The 15359-nt window shown below is 39.9% G+C and overlaps 2 protein-coding genes across 2 annotated transcripts; one reads left to right on the top strand and one right to left on the bottom strand.

Annotated features, from left to right (window-relative positions):
• Nucleotides 1-9266: 9266 nt before the first annotated feature.
• On the bottom strand, nt 9267-9923 carry LOC149229299 (uncharacterized). Its single transcript, XM_089381002.1, has one exon. It carries the CDS (start codon nt 9921-9923, stop codon nt 9267-9269), a length of 657 nt encoding a protein of 218 aa, XP_089237128.1.
• A 4773-nt stretch (nt 9924-14696) lies between these two features.
• Nucleotides 14697-15359, top strand: LOC149229298 (uncharacterized). The gene has a single exon (XM_089381001.1). It carries the CDS (start codon nt 14697-14699, stop codon nt 15357-15359), a length of 663 nt encoding a protein of 220 aa, XP_089237127.1.

Here is a 15359-nt window from a genome sequence, read left to right as displayed (position 1 = left end):
GGTTAAGGTTCCATTTCGAGCATTTCATTTTATGCAATTAGTTTAGGATTTGACTTCAGCACGTGCACTCCATTACATCATGATAGCAAAGGAAGGACACATTGTATGTTTCACACATAGTGTTGATACCTCTTAAGTTTGTGTGAAGCCCGGGTTGATAATTAAAGTCGATAGCCTTGGGAGTTGCAGCATTCTTGTTGCAATACCGAGGCTCATCACTTTTTGGCACCATTGCCGGGGAGGTGTCAAAGTATGCATTGTTTTATTCCCTAGTTGATTCATTTCTTTTCAATTTTTGAAAAAAAAAATATTTGCATTAGGCATATTTAATTTCAAAAGTAGAAAATTGCATTGCATTATAATTTTCATTCAATCATAAAAACAAAAACAAAATTTCTCCAACACCAACCCACCCCCCCATTTGATCACATGGTGCAGTAAGAGCCATATCACCATTCATTTTTGCAGGTAGAAGAAGAAGATGGCAAAGAATGTAGAAGAAATGGATGGAGATGATGACAATGAGAAAGATCCTCTCGGATTTCCCATTCAAGATACTGATGGTAGTGTGCACATGAAGAACATCCCTCCATCTTTTCTTCCAAAATTTCATGGTCTTAGGTCAGAGGATCCGAAAACCTTTCTCTTTGAATTTGAAATTGTTTGTAGATCTTATGGTTACTTATTAAAAACTCAAAAATTGAGTTTGTTTCCGGCAACTTTTAAGGATAGAGCTCTTAAATGGTTCATGAGTTTAGGGACTAATTCAATAAAATCATGGAATGATATGAAAAAGGTATTTCTATAAAAATATAAAGTTAGTGATCTTAAGGAAGAAATATTTAGAATGAATCAAAGATAAGATGAGAGCCTTGAGGATCTAATAGAGAGGTTCATGTATAATGCTAAGAGGGCAAAGCTACACCATTTACGATCTGACACACTAAAAACCCTCTTACTTAGAACAATTAGAGATGAATGGATTGATCTCCTTAATCTCATGAGTAGAGGTGATGTATACCAATTATCATTTGATGAAATTTGTGAAACATGCAAACACATATCAAGAGGAAAAGCAAGAGTAGGTAAATCAGCATCAAGATCTGTAAGTCAAGGTAAACTTGGAAATTTGTTTGATCATTTAAAAAAAAAATTCTTAGCAATCTAACAAAACAAGTAGAAATGTTAAGAATGCAAGATGAAGGAAAAGAAAATGTTGATATTTGTGTTGCAGAATCACATGATGTTAAACATTGTCCATCATTACCAAGGTTGAAGGAAGTTTACCAAGAGGAAAATGGAGCAAGTCAATTGCTAATGCAGTGATGTTATGTAGCTCCAAGAGGACCATGGCAGCCTATTCAGCCTGATATGATGCAAGAGCCTAATTCACAATTTCAAGCTTATGCACATCCACCTAAAATTAATTGGAACACACTCTTTCCTTGGCAACAGCCATCTCAACCCCAAAACCACTCTTGGCAACAAGATTGGCAAGGAACTTATGGGAGCCATCCACAATATCCTCAATATTTTCCTCAATATCCTCCATACCAAACTCCATTTTATCCTTACCATTCACCTCCACCACAACCACAACCCCATCCACATCCATCTCAAATATACACTCCCACTCAACTATCTATACCACCATTTCCAAACCCACACATTGAAGTAGCTCAGCCCACTTACAATGCTGAGGTACAAAACTTCCAAACATCTCCTCTTGAGCTCAATGGTATTCACCATAGCTCAGGAAGAGTATTGCAAAAAAGAGATTATCTTGATATCATTGAAGGACCACATCCAGAAGAATAAGATTCAAATAAGAAGACTACAGAACCATGGGCTGCGATTGATGAAGAGCAGACATCAAAATCAGAGATCAAGAGAACTCCCTCATGGTTACCATCAAATCCTCCATGTATTCAAGAGAACAATCAGCAAAAAGAGGAAGATTTGAAGGTCATGGTAGAATAAGACATGAAGAATGATCCAGATCAACAAAAGGACTAGGGACATCACAACTATATTGAAATATGGTTCCAGACAGTCACTAAGTTGCAGCATCACTCTCTTCCTCAACTATGCTTGATCCTTTCAAAGTCAAATCATTTGGTCTCTGAAATCCAGGTACATGTCAAAGCATACATTTCAAGCCTCCACATCATTTTTTTTGTCATCTTGATGTGCACATGGCTCCATTGGAAGTATTCTTATACTTGAAAGTGATTTTGTTTTTCAAGTAGGGTAGGGTAGAAAAAAAAATGAAAAAAAAAAAAGAGAAAAAAAAAAAATCTCTAGTGAAAATATCCTTTGAGGCGCCTAAGATTGGCTCATTGATTGAAAACCTCCATGAGGCGGTCAATGGGTTGGGAAAAAGAAGAAAAGAGAAGAAATAAAAGATCCTAGGTGAAAACCTCCTTTGAGGCGCCTAGGCAGACCTACTAGTTGAAAAGCTCATTGAGATGGCTAGTAAGCCTAGAAGAAAAAAGAGAAAAAAAAAAAATAAAAAAAATTCCTTGCTCCATGCATCTCTTTGATAAATGCATGTACTCTTCAACATCCGCAAGCAACAAGAACAATTTGGTACCAAAAGGAAAATTGGTCTAGTCAAAAGAAGTCAAATTGGCCGGATTTTGTCCAAATTGCTGCCTCCTTAAGCATGCCCAGTCACACAAGTCAACCCTGAACTTTGACTGCTCCTAACTTTCACATACAGACTCGGTTTGACGAACCGTTTGCACCACCACGATCATGACGACGAGATATTCAACATGATCCTAGTTCGAGGACAATCCAAACAATTTCATTTTTGATCCTTCCTGAGTCCTCTTGGACTTCTGCATGTGTCTGGAGCCACCTCGATCACTACTGCTGCTTGACATTTTTTGGCATCCTAGGGAGATTGTTTTTCCTCCATACTGTGGGAAATCCCTTCTCTTTTCTCCCTACATTTTTCTCCTCCCTCTAAGTGTTTAAACAACAGTAATATAATATGGATGGATAGGGGTTTGATATTCGTCTATGGTAGGGGGTGAATGAGATGCACAAATTGATTTCGTGATTGTTAGAGGTCGAATCACACATTTTTTTATTGACATCCACAACAACGAAGGAGAGTTCCATCAATATCTCTGCTCACCATCAACATAGATCCAATCACTTAGTTATTTTCTTTCAAAGCCTCAACGCATTGCTCCCACCGTAGTCTGCTCCAACTCTATGCAAAACTTCAAAGCTCCCTCGATTTTCAATTGGTGAGTATGAGAATGGAAATATGGTGAATGTATTACATTGTTTTGGTTGAATGGTTGGGATACACAATAGGTTTATCCATTGTGCGCGCCAATTATAGATTAGCGGGTTTTCTTTTTTTAATTTTTTGATTTGGTTTAATTTGTATTCATTTTCATCTTTTCACTTTGCAATGTCGATGTGGGAGGCTTCCATGTTATTGTCATTTTTTATGAGGTTCGAGTACCAATATTGGATGTGCAATGTGCATAGGCACATGGGATAAGTTGGAATGTTGGTTGATGTAAAACCCTCATTAAAGGAATATTGAGGTCAAAAATGGGTCTTCTAAGGAAAATGGACAATCAAAATTCACTTTATGAGAACCAATCACATTTTAGGGGATAACATCGTCCCCCATGTTTGAGGTATCATTGCTTGAGTTAAAAGTACTTGTCACATTCTCAATGGTGGATAAAAACTCATGGTTAACCATGGTAGTGCTCTAAGTACTTTTAAAGTCATAAAATAAAGTACTCATAATAAAGGTCATTTCACATTTTTTAAATAAAATATTATTATTGTCATTTCATATTTTTTTGAAAGAAACAATGCATATCCCTATACAATCTTCACATCTTTACACACTTTTCAATAAATATTATATTTGTATAAATTCATATATTTATTTTCTATTATATATTCATTTCATTTTATTTAATATTACAATTTCCAATTAATTATAAATTAATATCTATACATATATAAATAAATACTTACTAATAAGTAAATATTAAATCTATTTCAATAATAATAATAAAAAAATACAACTCAATTTATTTCATTAGGATTATATTAATATTGTATATTATTATATATAATATTATGAAAAATAATCTAAATGTAATAGAATATATTATATTCATTTTTAGATTATATATAATTTCTTCTTATATTATAAATCAATTCAATTCAATATGTAAGATAAAATTAATACATAAAATAATATATTACATTTATTGTATTATATTATTTAATTTTTATATAGTATATATATATATATATATATATATATATATATATATATTTATATATTTTCCCGGGGAAAAATCGTAATTTTCCATTAATATAGAAAAATTACATGTAGTAGATGCCTGTATGGCATATGCAGTAAGTTTGGTCATGGCCATAAAAAATATGAGTCTGTACATAATTTACCATGCAGGGTATACTGAAAAAGTTCATATAAAGGATATATACAATGTATAAAACAAGTATTGATAGAATCACTGCTATATACTGCAAAAATTAGGGCCTAGCAGCCCGCTGGTAGAACTGGTCTATATAGGGACGATGATAATACTGGTAATGTTCTTCTCCTTGTTGTTCTTGAATTATCCACAGTCCTATGGGGTGGACCATGGCCTCCTTGGAAAGTTGGTCGGCAGCCATATTACGCTCCCTCTAAATATGTTGACAAGAGAAATAAGTAAATTTTTCTTTGAAGATAATGATTTCATCCAAAATGTTTCTGAGAGAGTGCATATGACATGCAGATGTGTTGTTGAACCAATTGATGATGATTTTAGAATCTCCAAATATCTGAATGTGATTGCATGCATGTGCAAGAGAAAAATGGAGGAGGTGTCTAAGAGAGATCAATTCTGCAAAATTGTTTATCCCCATCCCCAAGCCCATCTTAATTCTGAAGAGGTGATTTCAATTTTATGCAATATTATACCCCCCCACACCCCTGTGCTTGTGTTGCACCATCAAAATATGCCCAAGGTAGATTGCGATCAATGACTTCAGGTGTCACGACGCGGCCAGCAGGGGTGTGATTCTCTTCTGGGATTTCATGATAGGAAGATACAATTTGGGCAATGGATGATGGCCAATGAGCCACTCTATCTCTGAAAATGATCCCATTCCTATTGAGCCAAATAGTCCAACAGGTTAGTAGCGGAAGACAGTGAACTTTTTGGTTCGAGGACCCAACCCTCCATTGATTCCAGGCTTCTAAAACATTGAGACCGTGCCATCTGTTGGTTAAGGATAATGTAGCTAGAACCTGTTCCCAAATGTGAAGCACTGTAGGGCAGAACAGAAAAAGGTGATCATTTGATTCCTCTGCTTGTTGACAGAGCACACACCAAGAGGGACTGGAGAAGGATTGTTTCATTAGATTGACCCATGTTGGTATCTTGTTCCATAAGACATTCCACATGAATAGTTTAGTTCGCGGAGGTGCTTTTAATTTCCAAAGACTGTGCCACCAATCCAATAGCTCAGGTGGCCTATGGGAAACATGAATGATGGGATAACCAGCTTTGGGGGAATAAGTGCCATGAGAAGCAGGGGCCCAAATGAGTTCATCAGCGCCATCCTTTATTCGGACATGGGATTCTGTCAGTGCATTAATATAGCCATCCCAATATTGTTGCCATCGCACAGGAATACCTAAATGCTCAGTAGTTTTCCATGCTTGTGTAAAAACTGTGGTATTCCTAGGGTCAACAATATGAGCAATCATAAGAATATCTTTGTTCTTGAGAAATTGAGTGAGGTCAGGAGGGAGGCGAAACATGTTGCCACAGCTTGTCTAGGGGTTGATGCCAATTCGCACAGATAAACCATCTCTAATTCTCCAAGTGAGTCCATTCCTGGCGGTGGGTAAAGTATGTGATACTACGCGCCAAACCATGGATGTCCCATTTCTCTGCCAGGTAGGAAAGCGAGTCCAATCCATAAGATGATATGACCATATATATTTGTAGTGAATCACCTCTGTCCAAAGGCTATGGGAGGTAAGGATAAGCCATCCCATCTTTGCAGCTAGTGCATGAGAAAAGGAGGATAGGTCTTTCAATCCCCAGCCACCCCATTTCTTTGGAATTGCAATGTGTCTCCAGCCCACCCAGGCAAAAGGTTTCCCTTCCTTATAACCATTCCAAAGGAATCTGCAGCAAAGTTTTTGTATCCGGGATAAAATTCCTTTAGGAATCCATGCTAGAGACATCCAATACACAGGTGTAGCCTCCAAGACTGATTTAATTAGCACTAATCGACCCGCTCTGGAGAGGAATCTATGGTTCCAATTGAGTAGTCTTTTTTCGATCTTGGCCACAAGCCATATCCAGTCAGCGATCTTGTAGCAGTGTGGTTTGATCCAGAACCCAAGGTATTTGAGCCCATCATCCAGTTCATGGCTCTGGAATGGGAATTTCTGTTGTGCAACCTGAGCTTCCTGTGGAGTGCAGGCTGAGAGGGTGATAGTGGATTTCAATCGATTAGGTTCCATACCTATGGCCGAAGAGAAGAGCAACAAGATGTCATAGAATGCAGTGGTGTCCCGAATGCCTCCATTGAGAAAGATGAGCACATCATCAATGAAGAGGAGGTGGGTGAGAATACACTGGTCTGATATGTTGAGTCCCTAAAAGCACCCCTCTCTTTTGGCCAAGGCTATTAATCTTCTAAGTCCCTCCATGACCAGCAGAAAGAGGAGCAGGGAGAGGGGGCATCCTTGTATGAGTCCACGTTCTGCATGAAAAAAGTTGGAAGCAGATCCATTGATCAGGACATTGAAAGAGACATTAGTGATGCAGCCCATGATCTAGTTAGTGAAGGGAGGAGGAAAGCCTAAATGGGTGAGTAACATTCTGAGATAGAGCTAGCTCACCTAATCAAAAGCTTTTGAGAGGTCAATTTTTAGAATGGCACCTTTAAGCTTTTTTGTCTTAATGGAGTGGAGGGCTTCCTGAGCTGTGCCAATAGCCTCATGAATTTGTCTATTATGGAGGAAAGAAAATTGTTCCGGAGAAATATGACATGATAGGATAGGCTTAAGTCTATTGGCAATAATCTTGGCTATGATCTTGTATAGATAGTTGCAGAGTGAAATAGGTCTGAAATCATTGAAAGATATAGGAGAGTCAGATTTGGGGATGAGGGTGATGAAGGTAGAGTTGATGGCCTCATACATTCTCCCTGAAATCTTGCAGTCCTCCACCACCTTTAGAAGATCCTGTCCAATAGTATCGTAAAAGGCTAAGTAAAACTCAATAGTCCCTCCATTAGGTCTCGAACTTTTATATTTTTTGAACCATTTTAGTGTGCTTTCCAATTCTCCCATAGTAACAGGATTTGTAAGCTCCTCTGCCTCTTCCGGATCAACAAACCAAGGGAAGAGTCTAGCGATCCGTACTATTTTGGCAAGGGTGGCACCAGGGGGAGCCTTGAAAAGCTTCTGGAAATGTGAATTGCCCAGGTGTGCCAGCTGATGAAAAGATGTTGCGAGCTAACCATCCTTAGTTGACATGTGCTAGATGGTGTTGTTGACTTTTCTTCCCTTTGCATAATTTTGGAAAAAAATTGTATTCTCATCTCCAGCTTGAAGCCAAATAGCCCGACTTCTAAGGTGCCATGTTTCTTCTCTATCTTTGAGAATTTTGGATCTCTGAGTCTCCAGGTCAATGAGATTTGATTTAGCCTCCACATATATAAATCCTCGCCCCTGCTCATCCAGGAGATTGGCGAGATTAGACTCAATGGTAATGAGAGTCTGTTCATCCTGATCTCATTTGTCTTTTGCCCATTTAATAGATAATCTCTTGATTTCAAGAAGGTTATGACATAATCCTTCAGAAATGGTTCTCCCTAGTGAAAGTGAATGAGAGCGCCAGTAGTCCGTGACCAAATTGATGTAATTGGGGTCCTTTAACTAGGTGGAATTGAATTTGAAAGGGGCCCTAGGCTTTTGGAAAGGACCTAACAACTCCATGAAGATGGGAGAATGATCATATATTCCTCCAGATCCAACCCACTGTCTATAATTTGAAAGGGTTCTTACCAGAGGTTCCTTGATGAGGAACCTATCCAAACGCCTAGCTAGAGCAGCATCCCCTATTCTTCTGTTGCGCCATGTAGGCTGAGATTTGTTCATAGGTATGTCAATCAAGTGGTGTTGCTCAAGAAGCTGCTCCATAGTGTCAGATAAGGGATCCACTTGTGCATTGCATCCCCAAGATTCCCCATATCCAATGGAGAAATTCAAATCCCCACCCAAAATGAGATTGTCAGATCTGACAAAAGATAGATTGAGGAGGTGGTTCCAAAAATCAGCTCTGTTTTGATAGGGGCATATACATTGATAATCCTGAAATCCATGCCAAACTCCGAGGAGTAGATGTCCATACCGATGAAGCTAGATCCTCCCCAAGAGGCTTTGAGTTGGATAGTGCGAGGGTTTATGCCCAGAGCAAGACCTCCGGATCGCCCAATGACATCAAGTGCATGGAAGGTCCAACCCGGCTTCAATGATTACAGTATAGGAATGACCAGATCAACCAAACCAAGAGTTTCTTGAAGGAAGATGATATCAACATTCTCAGATTCAAATAATCTTCTGAGGGCTAGTTTTTTGGGAGGGCTAGCCAATCCTCTGCAGTTAAAGGATAGCCACTTCATGGGGGTGGCTGAGGGAGGGTATTCAGTGCTCTAAGTACCCAATCAAGTGTGGATTGTCTACCATGTGCCACTTCCACCCCAGCCTACAAGATAGCTTTAGAAATGTGGGATTGACGACCCCTGGTGTTCTTGGAAATACGAGGAGGGGAGGTCAATCCAATCCCTACATGCTCAGGTGGATGAGATGCTCAGGATTAGAGGTTGTAAGAATGAGAGTGACCTGAGGTGGTCGAGGGATTCGAGGGGAGGGGTGAGTGAGCCAAACCAGGGATAGAAGGGGGAGTAGTCGAGATAACAGGTTGGTGGAGGTCCAGGGGGCAGGTAATAGCAGCGGAAGTTATGTCCGGAATAGATGCAAATGCACTATGCAAGTGATGAACATATCATTTTAATGAAAAATTAGAAACAAAACAAAAGGGAGGAGGAATACCCGATGAGCGAGCAGCCGCAGCTGCAGCCTTGGATCTCGTCATAGGCAGGGAAGGAGGATGGAGGGAGGTCGAAGTCGGCAGCTGAGTCGATTTGCCCACCGTCGCCAGAGGTTCATTGGATCAAGGAGGTTATCCAACGGCTGATGTGGGTGCAACAGGAGCAGCATCCTTTTCTTCCTTGGTAGGAGTGGCAGCCGAGCAAACCAGAGGGAATTCCTTATAGAGATGTCCAAATTTATGACACCTTCGACATCTGAACAACACTCCTTCATAATCTAGGATTTGAATGCGAGTGAAGTTCTTCCAATGTAGAGTGATTTTCTCTTCCAACCCTTCTCTGGTATCCAAGTATACCAAAATACGAGCCATAGATCGATTGCCTGAGTTGATATAGGTCTTGTCGTAATCTAGAAAGGTACCAAGTGCATTCCCAATGTGAGTGAAAATGTCTTCAGACCAAAAGTGGAGGGGTAACCCTGACAACCTGACCCATAGTGGTCCAGCACCAATTTTTTCCCATTCTGGATCGAATAATGGGCTCCAACGCTTAAGTAGTACCGGGGCCATCTCAATATGCCAATACCTAGAGAGTGCCCAAGAGGTGTAATCCTCCCTTTGGAAGTTGAGCGCAAACCATCCCCATGCCAGAGTATGAACCTCTGGGAGTTCCTTGAAAATATTCCCCCAAATTTCCTTGACCCAGAGGCGAAGGCAAGCAGTAGAATAAGCTCGACCTCTGACTCTACCCACTAAAACCTTGCTAGCCGTATCAACAACTTCCCCCATTTGAACCCCTTCACCAAATTTGAGTGATAGATCCTTGCTGGTAGCCTTAACACACTTCAGTTTTTTCTTACCAGTACACGGCACGGTCGGATGGTCCTGCAAGGGGTCCTGTGAACCCTGTTGCTCCTGCAGAGAAGGCAAGGAGTTATCTCGGGAGTTTAACACCGGAGTATCAAAGCAACCAAAAGGGGAGGAGGTGGAACCCGACTCTATTGCAAAGGGAGTGAAAGGGTTGGATGATGGATGGGAGGAGCCCACCGTAGTGTCAAACCCTACAGAGGAGGGGAAAGCATAGGGTACCTGGTGAGGCCAAGAATCTGAAGGAAATGGTTCAAAAGGGGGGGAGGGGGTGTGCAAGAGGCAAGGAGGTGAAGGGTAGCCGGTGATAAGGGTGGGCAGTTAAGGCCCGGGGAGTCGTTAGAGATGGCAGCAAATCACAGATAGGACGAGGAAGGACTGGGGTCAGAACGGGTAGGAGGAGTAACAGAAAACCGCAAAAAAGGCGAAACCTGAACCCCAACATTCGTAGCCTCTAGTGGATCATTAGGTCACGTTTAGATAGGCTCATAGGGGTTAGGGTCAACAGAATAATCCATCACGTCTTCTTCCATGTTCGACATCCTACAAACAATCCGACGATAGTGAAGGGTGGTTCGTTGACAGCAAATCCGAAGAGCTAATGCTGACCGTGACGATGAAGATGACAACACAACTGTGAGGATGGAAAGTGAGAATTGTGTTGCTTTAGGCGATGAGGTAGAAACCCTAGCCATGCTCCCACCGCCGAATATTCCCGAGCTCCATCTCACCCATCCTCTATAACTCCAATATCTTAATTACATATTATTATATAATTTAAATAATATAAATTTTAATTAATAGTATATTATATAATTAAGAATATATGAACTTATATTTATAATTTATTTTAAGTTATTTAAGTACAAAAGACAAATGCATTAGTTGTTCAATGATATTACTTTTTCCTTAAAAGGCTCATTTTTATTTATTGTCACATAACTACAATTTTTTTATTAATTTTATTTTGGTACAACTTTTCAATTGAATTTAACCATGGTTACAGGGATTGTGGTGCAAAAAATAAATTGCAAATTCATAAATATTATTTTATTGGTTTAACTATTATTTTATTATTTCCTTAGGAGGCCCATTTTAGACCTCAAAATTCCCCAAATAAACATAATGGTCTACCCAACCCGCAATAGTGGAAACGAACTAGGTCACCACTCAGCTATCCCAAGGGTTACACATAGAAAGACCAGTAGCCTAGCTTGAGGATAACTAGAGCCACGAAGAATATGATTATGATATTACAACACCTAGGTGCAACCATAACACTATAACATTGAAACTTAAAATTTCAATTGAGAAAACCAAAAAACTTGACAATTTTGCCATCACACAAAACCGCTGAGCTTGTTGGCTTTCCTTCCTACCATCAACTTTCACGAAATAAATCTCAAGTTAACCAGATAGTAAAAACACACCAGATATCCATACATATAACCATCTCCAACCATGTAACAAAATGATGGTTGAGGTGGTGGTGCCTAACCTTCGTAGTAGCCTCAACCCTTTCCATAATGGCAATATTATGCTAGAGTGTGACCACCTTAGTCACCGCAAGCTTGAGCCATATGGCTCCCAGACCTCCAACATTGACACACGAGCCCTCATCTCCCAAAAAGATCCAAAACCTACCACTAATTAACTTCTCCTTTACCATTCATCAGGTGAACCAACCATCTTTCATATTGATGGTCATGGTTTGATCACCCAATGTGGGGTTTCCTAGCCTCTAAGTATTATTCCAAGTCAAACCAAGCAATTTTTTAGGGGAACATTGGACTTCTAGAGCAAATTGCCACCCATGACAACCAAGTTGAGCCTCCTTATGTGGTCGTTAACCTCTTTTGGAAGGTTTTCAAATGATGTAAAGATATTTTTATATAAGGACTTAGTCTCCAAGCCTTTTATGGATGACAAGTCAGTATTTCTTGAAGTTTCTTTGCATTTTCTAAATAGAAAAAGGGGGAGAGATGTCAAGAGACTCTTCTATAAATTCAAAGCTCACTCTCCTCCCAAATCATTGTGAATTATTGAGATCATTATGCCATAATGTAATATTTTCATGAAGCTTTGGTGTAAGCCTTGAAGTCTCTTTTTCTTGGCTATTCTACATAATTCTCAAGACAAAATTTGTGCTTATTCAAGACTATGACAAGGCTATCAAGGTCGATCCATTGAGGAGAAACTTTGTCACTTAGAGTGAGATGTCTAGGGTAGGTTCTCTCACTTATCTCATGTTGGTGTGATGTAAGCATTAAATCTCCTTATTGGGCTATACCCTAAGAGTTTTTCAACAAGGGTTTTGATTTTATTTCATTCCATAATTAATCTTATGGTTGAAGACTTTTCCCTTGGTGTGATATCTTCTACTAAGATTTGTTTTAATAACTTATCTTGATTAGACAAGAAGGTAACTTAGCTTCTAGGGTTCTAACTTCTTGCCCTAATCCAGAAAACATTGAATAACCAACTTTGGATGGTCATTCATCTTGATCTCATCAAGCCCTAGTGGAGATAATGCATTAACCCTAAATCCAACAACCAACCATTATTTTTTACAATTTTCAAGTTCTTGTCATTTTATTTATTTATATTATTGCAAAATCCATAAAAATATAAAAATATGAAATACTAAAGCAAAATCTAAAAGATAAAATACCAATTTGTGTTGGAGACAAAAAATTTGGAAAAAAATGTGTGGAGATATTACAATGTCCAAAATTTTGAGTGAACACTTCACCTATCTTCAAAAGCATAAACTTAAAAATACATAATGAAAAAAGTGCAAAATCAATTAATTAAAAAAAATTAAAATAATAATTAATTAAAAAATTCCTAACTATTTATTCATAAATAATTTAATATAAATAAATTTAAAAATTGAAGTTTTGATTTTTTTTAATCCTTTTATACTCCGATAACGTTTTTTTAATAGGTTGAAGATAATGGAGAATATCCTAGGCGGCGGTTCAACATTCTAGGGTTTCTGCAACCTCTGCAACGACAGATCTCCCCAGACATCTGCAGACCTGCCAGCAACGACGGCAACACGACTTTTCGAATCCAACAGGGTAGTTTCGAGCTCCATGAATCCCCCCCAGGGGGAGGACGCAGCGCCTCCCCCAAAGGACGATGAAGAGCGGCAAAAGAATAAGGAAGGCGACAAACCAGAGAATCAGAATGAGGACAGCATGGATCTGAACTCACAACAGGCAAAAAAGGATGACAAAGAACAACCCAAAGTCAGCTCGACCACATGCAAGCCAGTGGCAACTGAGCGTCCGAAAGTAGAATTTCCAAGTCACCGAATCAATGCTCAGATACAGTTTATGAGGGATCATGCACTGATAGGCAAGTTCATAGGACTTTGGCCAACTGAGAAAGCGTTGCGTGGATGGATAGCAGTGAAATGGAACCCAAAAGGACACATCACCCTGTAGCTAGGGCCTAAAGGGTTCTTCACAGCCATTTTTAACTGCCTAGAGGACCGGAACAGGGTTTTGGATGGGGGGCCGTATTTCTTCAATGCTGCCGGCCTGTATCTCAGAGGATGGGTAGAGCGTTTCAACCCTGATAAAGAGGATCTCAGCTCGGCTCCTGTCTGGATACGACTTTACTCGCTTCCCATGGAGTACTGGGATGAAGCCTCTCTACAAGAAATTGGTAATGCTCTGGGCAAATTTATCAAAGTAGCAGAGGAAACAAAAATCTGAAGATACACCTCCTACGCACGAATCTGCGTCTACATGCACCTCAACAAGGCACTTTCAGATGTGATAAGTTTATTCCATGATGATATTGAACGGGTTCAGTTGATTGACTATGAACATGTGCTATTTAGATGCAGAAGATGTCACACCCCGGGCCACTTATTTAGGGACTGTCCTTTAACTCAAAAACCCTCATTCCCATCTACTTCAGATAAACCTAATTCTAATGGCTTTACCAAAGTCGCCAGCCGGAGGAAAAATCACAAGAAATCGGCTTCAACTCCTAAGATGCCTCAAGCCAGCTCTTCCAAACCCTCCACGAGCAACAACTTTGAAGCATTAGCCCGACAAAATGATCTCAACTCTGAAAATCCAGCTTCCCCAGAGAGGGAGGAAAAGAAGGACAAACAATCGGCGCATATAGATTCCAAGTCGCTCCAAGAAGATCCTCTGCCCAAAGATACCTTCTCCTCAGCTAAGCACAAGGTCCCAGCATGGAATATTCAAGGAATGGAGGTAGACAATACACAATCTGATTCCAGAACAGTAGCAGAAACAACTGAAGAATTAAACGAATCTCAGCACATGGAGGAGGAACCAGAAAGCATAGATATTGGGGAACTAGACATTTTGGGCCTAGAGCAGGCATGTAAAACAAAAATTTTTGACAAAATTCCAGATCGACAACTAGAGAATCTGGAGGAGATCCTATCACGGGCATAAAGGCAAAATCTCTAGGTATTCAGACTGGCAGCCTCTGGGATGGGAGACTCATTACCAAAGATAACAAAAAACGTGGAAGAAAAATAGATCTCCAACGAACAATCAGAATAGGAGAAATGTTAGTGGAGTCAGGCAGGTACTCCAAGCTAACAAAGTACTATAACTCCCTCCACAACACTTCCCAATGAAGTTAATATCATGGAATATCAGAGGGCTCAATAGCCCAGGGAAAGGTAGACTACTCAAAAACATGATAATGCAAGAAAAACCACAAATCCTATTCTTGCAAGAAACCAAATGCAATTCAATCGCTCTGGAAAGAATTGCAGCAAAAGCTTGGCCAGGAGGTCTTACCGCTGCAGTGGATGTTGATGGGGCGTCTGGGGGCTTAGCAGTCATATGGGATGCTCGTACTATTATGCTCAACAACATCCATGCTAATAAGAATTTTATCCAAGCAATTTTTCACATCATAGGGACCAACATACACGGGCATCTAACCAATGTGTATTTTCCCCAGGAGGCTATGCACAAGATAGAAATCCTGAACACCCTCTCAGCAATCAACACTGATAGGATGCACCCACTGTGGATTTCTGGAGGCGATTTCAACATGATCACCAGGCTGGAAGAAAAAAGGGGAGGCAGGAACAGAGGGAATCAGGAAGGGAACCACCTAAAAGATTTTATTCAGAACAACTGGCTTATTGACATGCCTTTCAATAACGGACTTTTTACCTGGAATAACAAAAGAGCAGGGGTGCATCAGATTGCCTCTCGTCTGGACAGATTCTTACTATTAGACAACGCAATTCACATAGGCGGAGATTTTGCTGCTTCCATTTTGCCGATCTCGGGATCAGATCACTGGCCAATCTCCCTTCAATGGACTCGTCCTGGTAACACTATCTGA

This window comes from Pinus tabuliformis, chromosome J (genome assembly GCF_031772625.1).
Source record: "Pinus tabuliformis cultivar Carrire ecotype Pingquan chromosome J, CPIR1, whole genome shotgun sequence".
In the NCBI taxonomy this organism is placed as follows: Eukaryota; Viridiplantae; Streptophyta; class Pinopsida; order Pinales; family Pinaceae; genus Pinus; species Pinus tabuliformis.
This window is presented reverse-complemented; position numbering and strand designations above follow the sequence as displayed.

Coding starts and splice junctions, on each gene's coding strand:
- LOC149229299 (XM_089381002.1), bottom strand. CDS start 9,923: ATGGGGGAAGTTGTTGATACGGCTAGCAAGGTTTTAGTGGGTAGAGTC.
- LOC149229298 (XM_089381001.1), top strand. CDS start 14,697: ATGATAATGCAAGAAAAACCACAAATCCTATTCTTGCAAGAAACCAAA.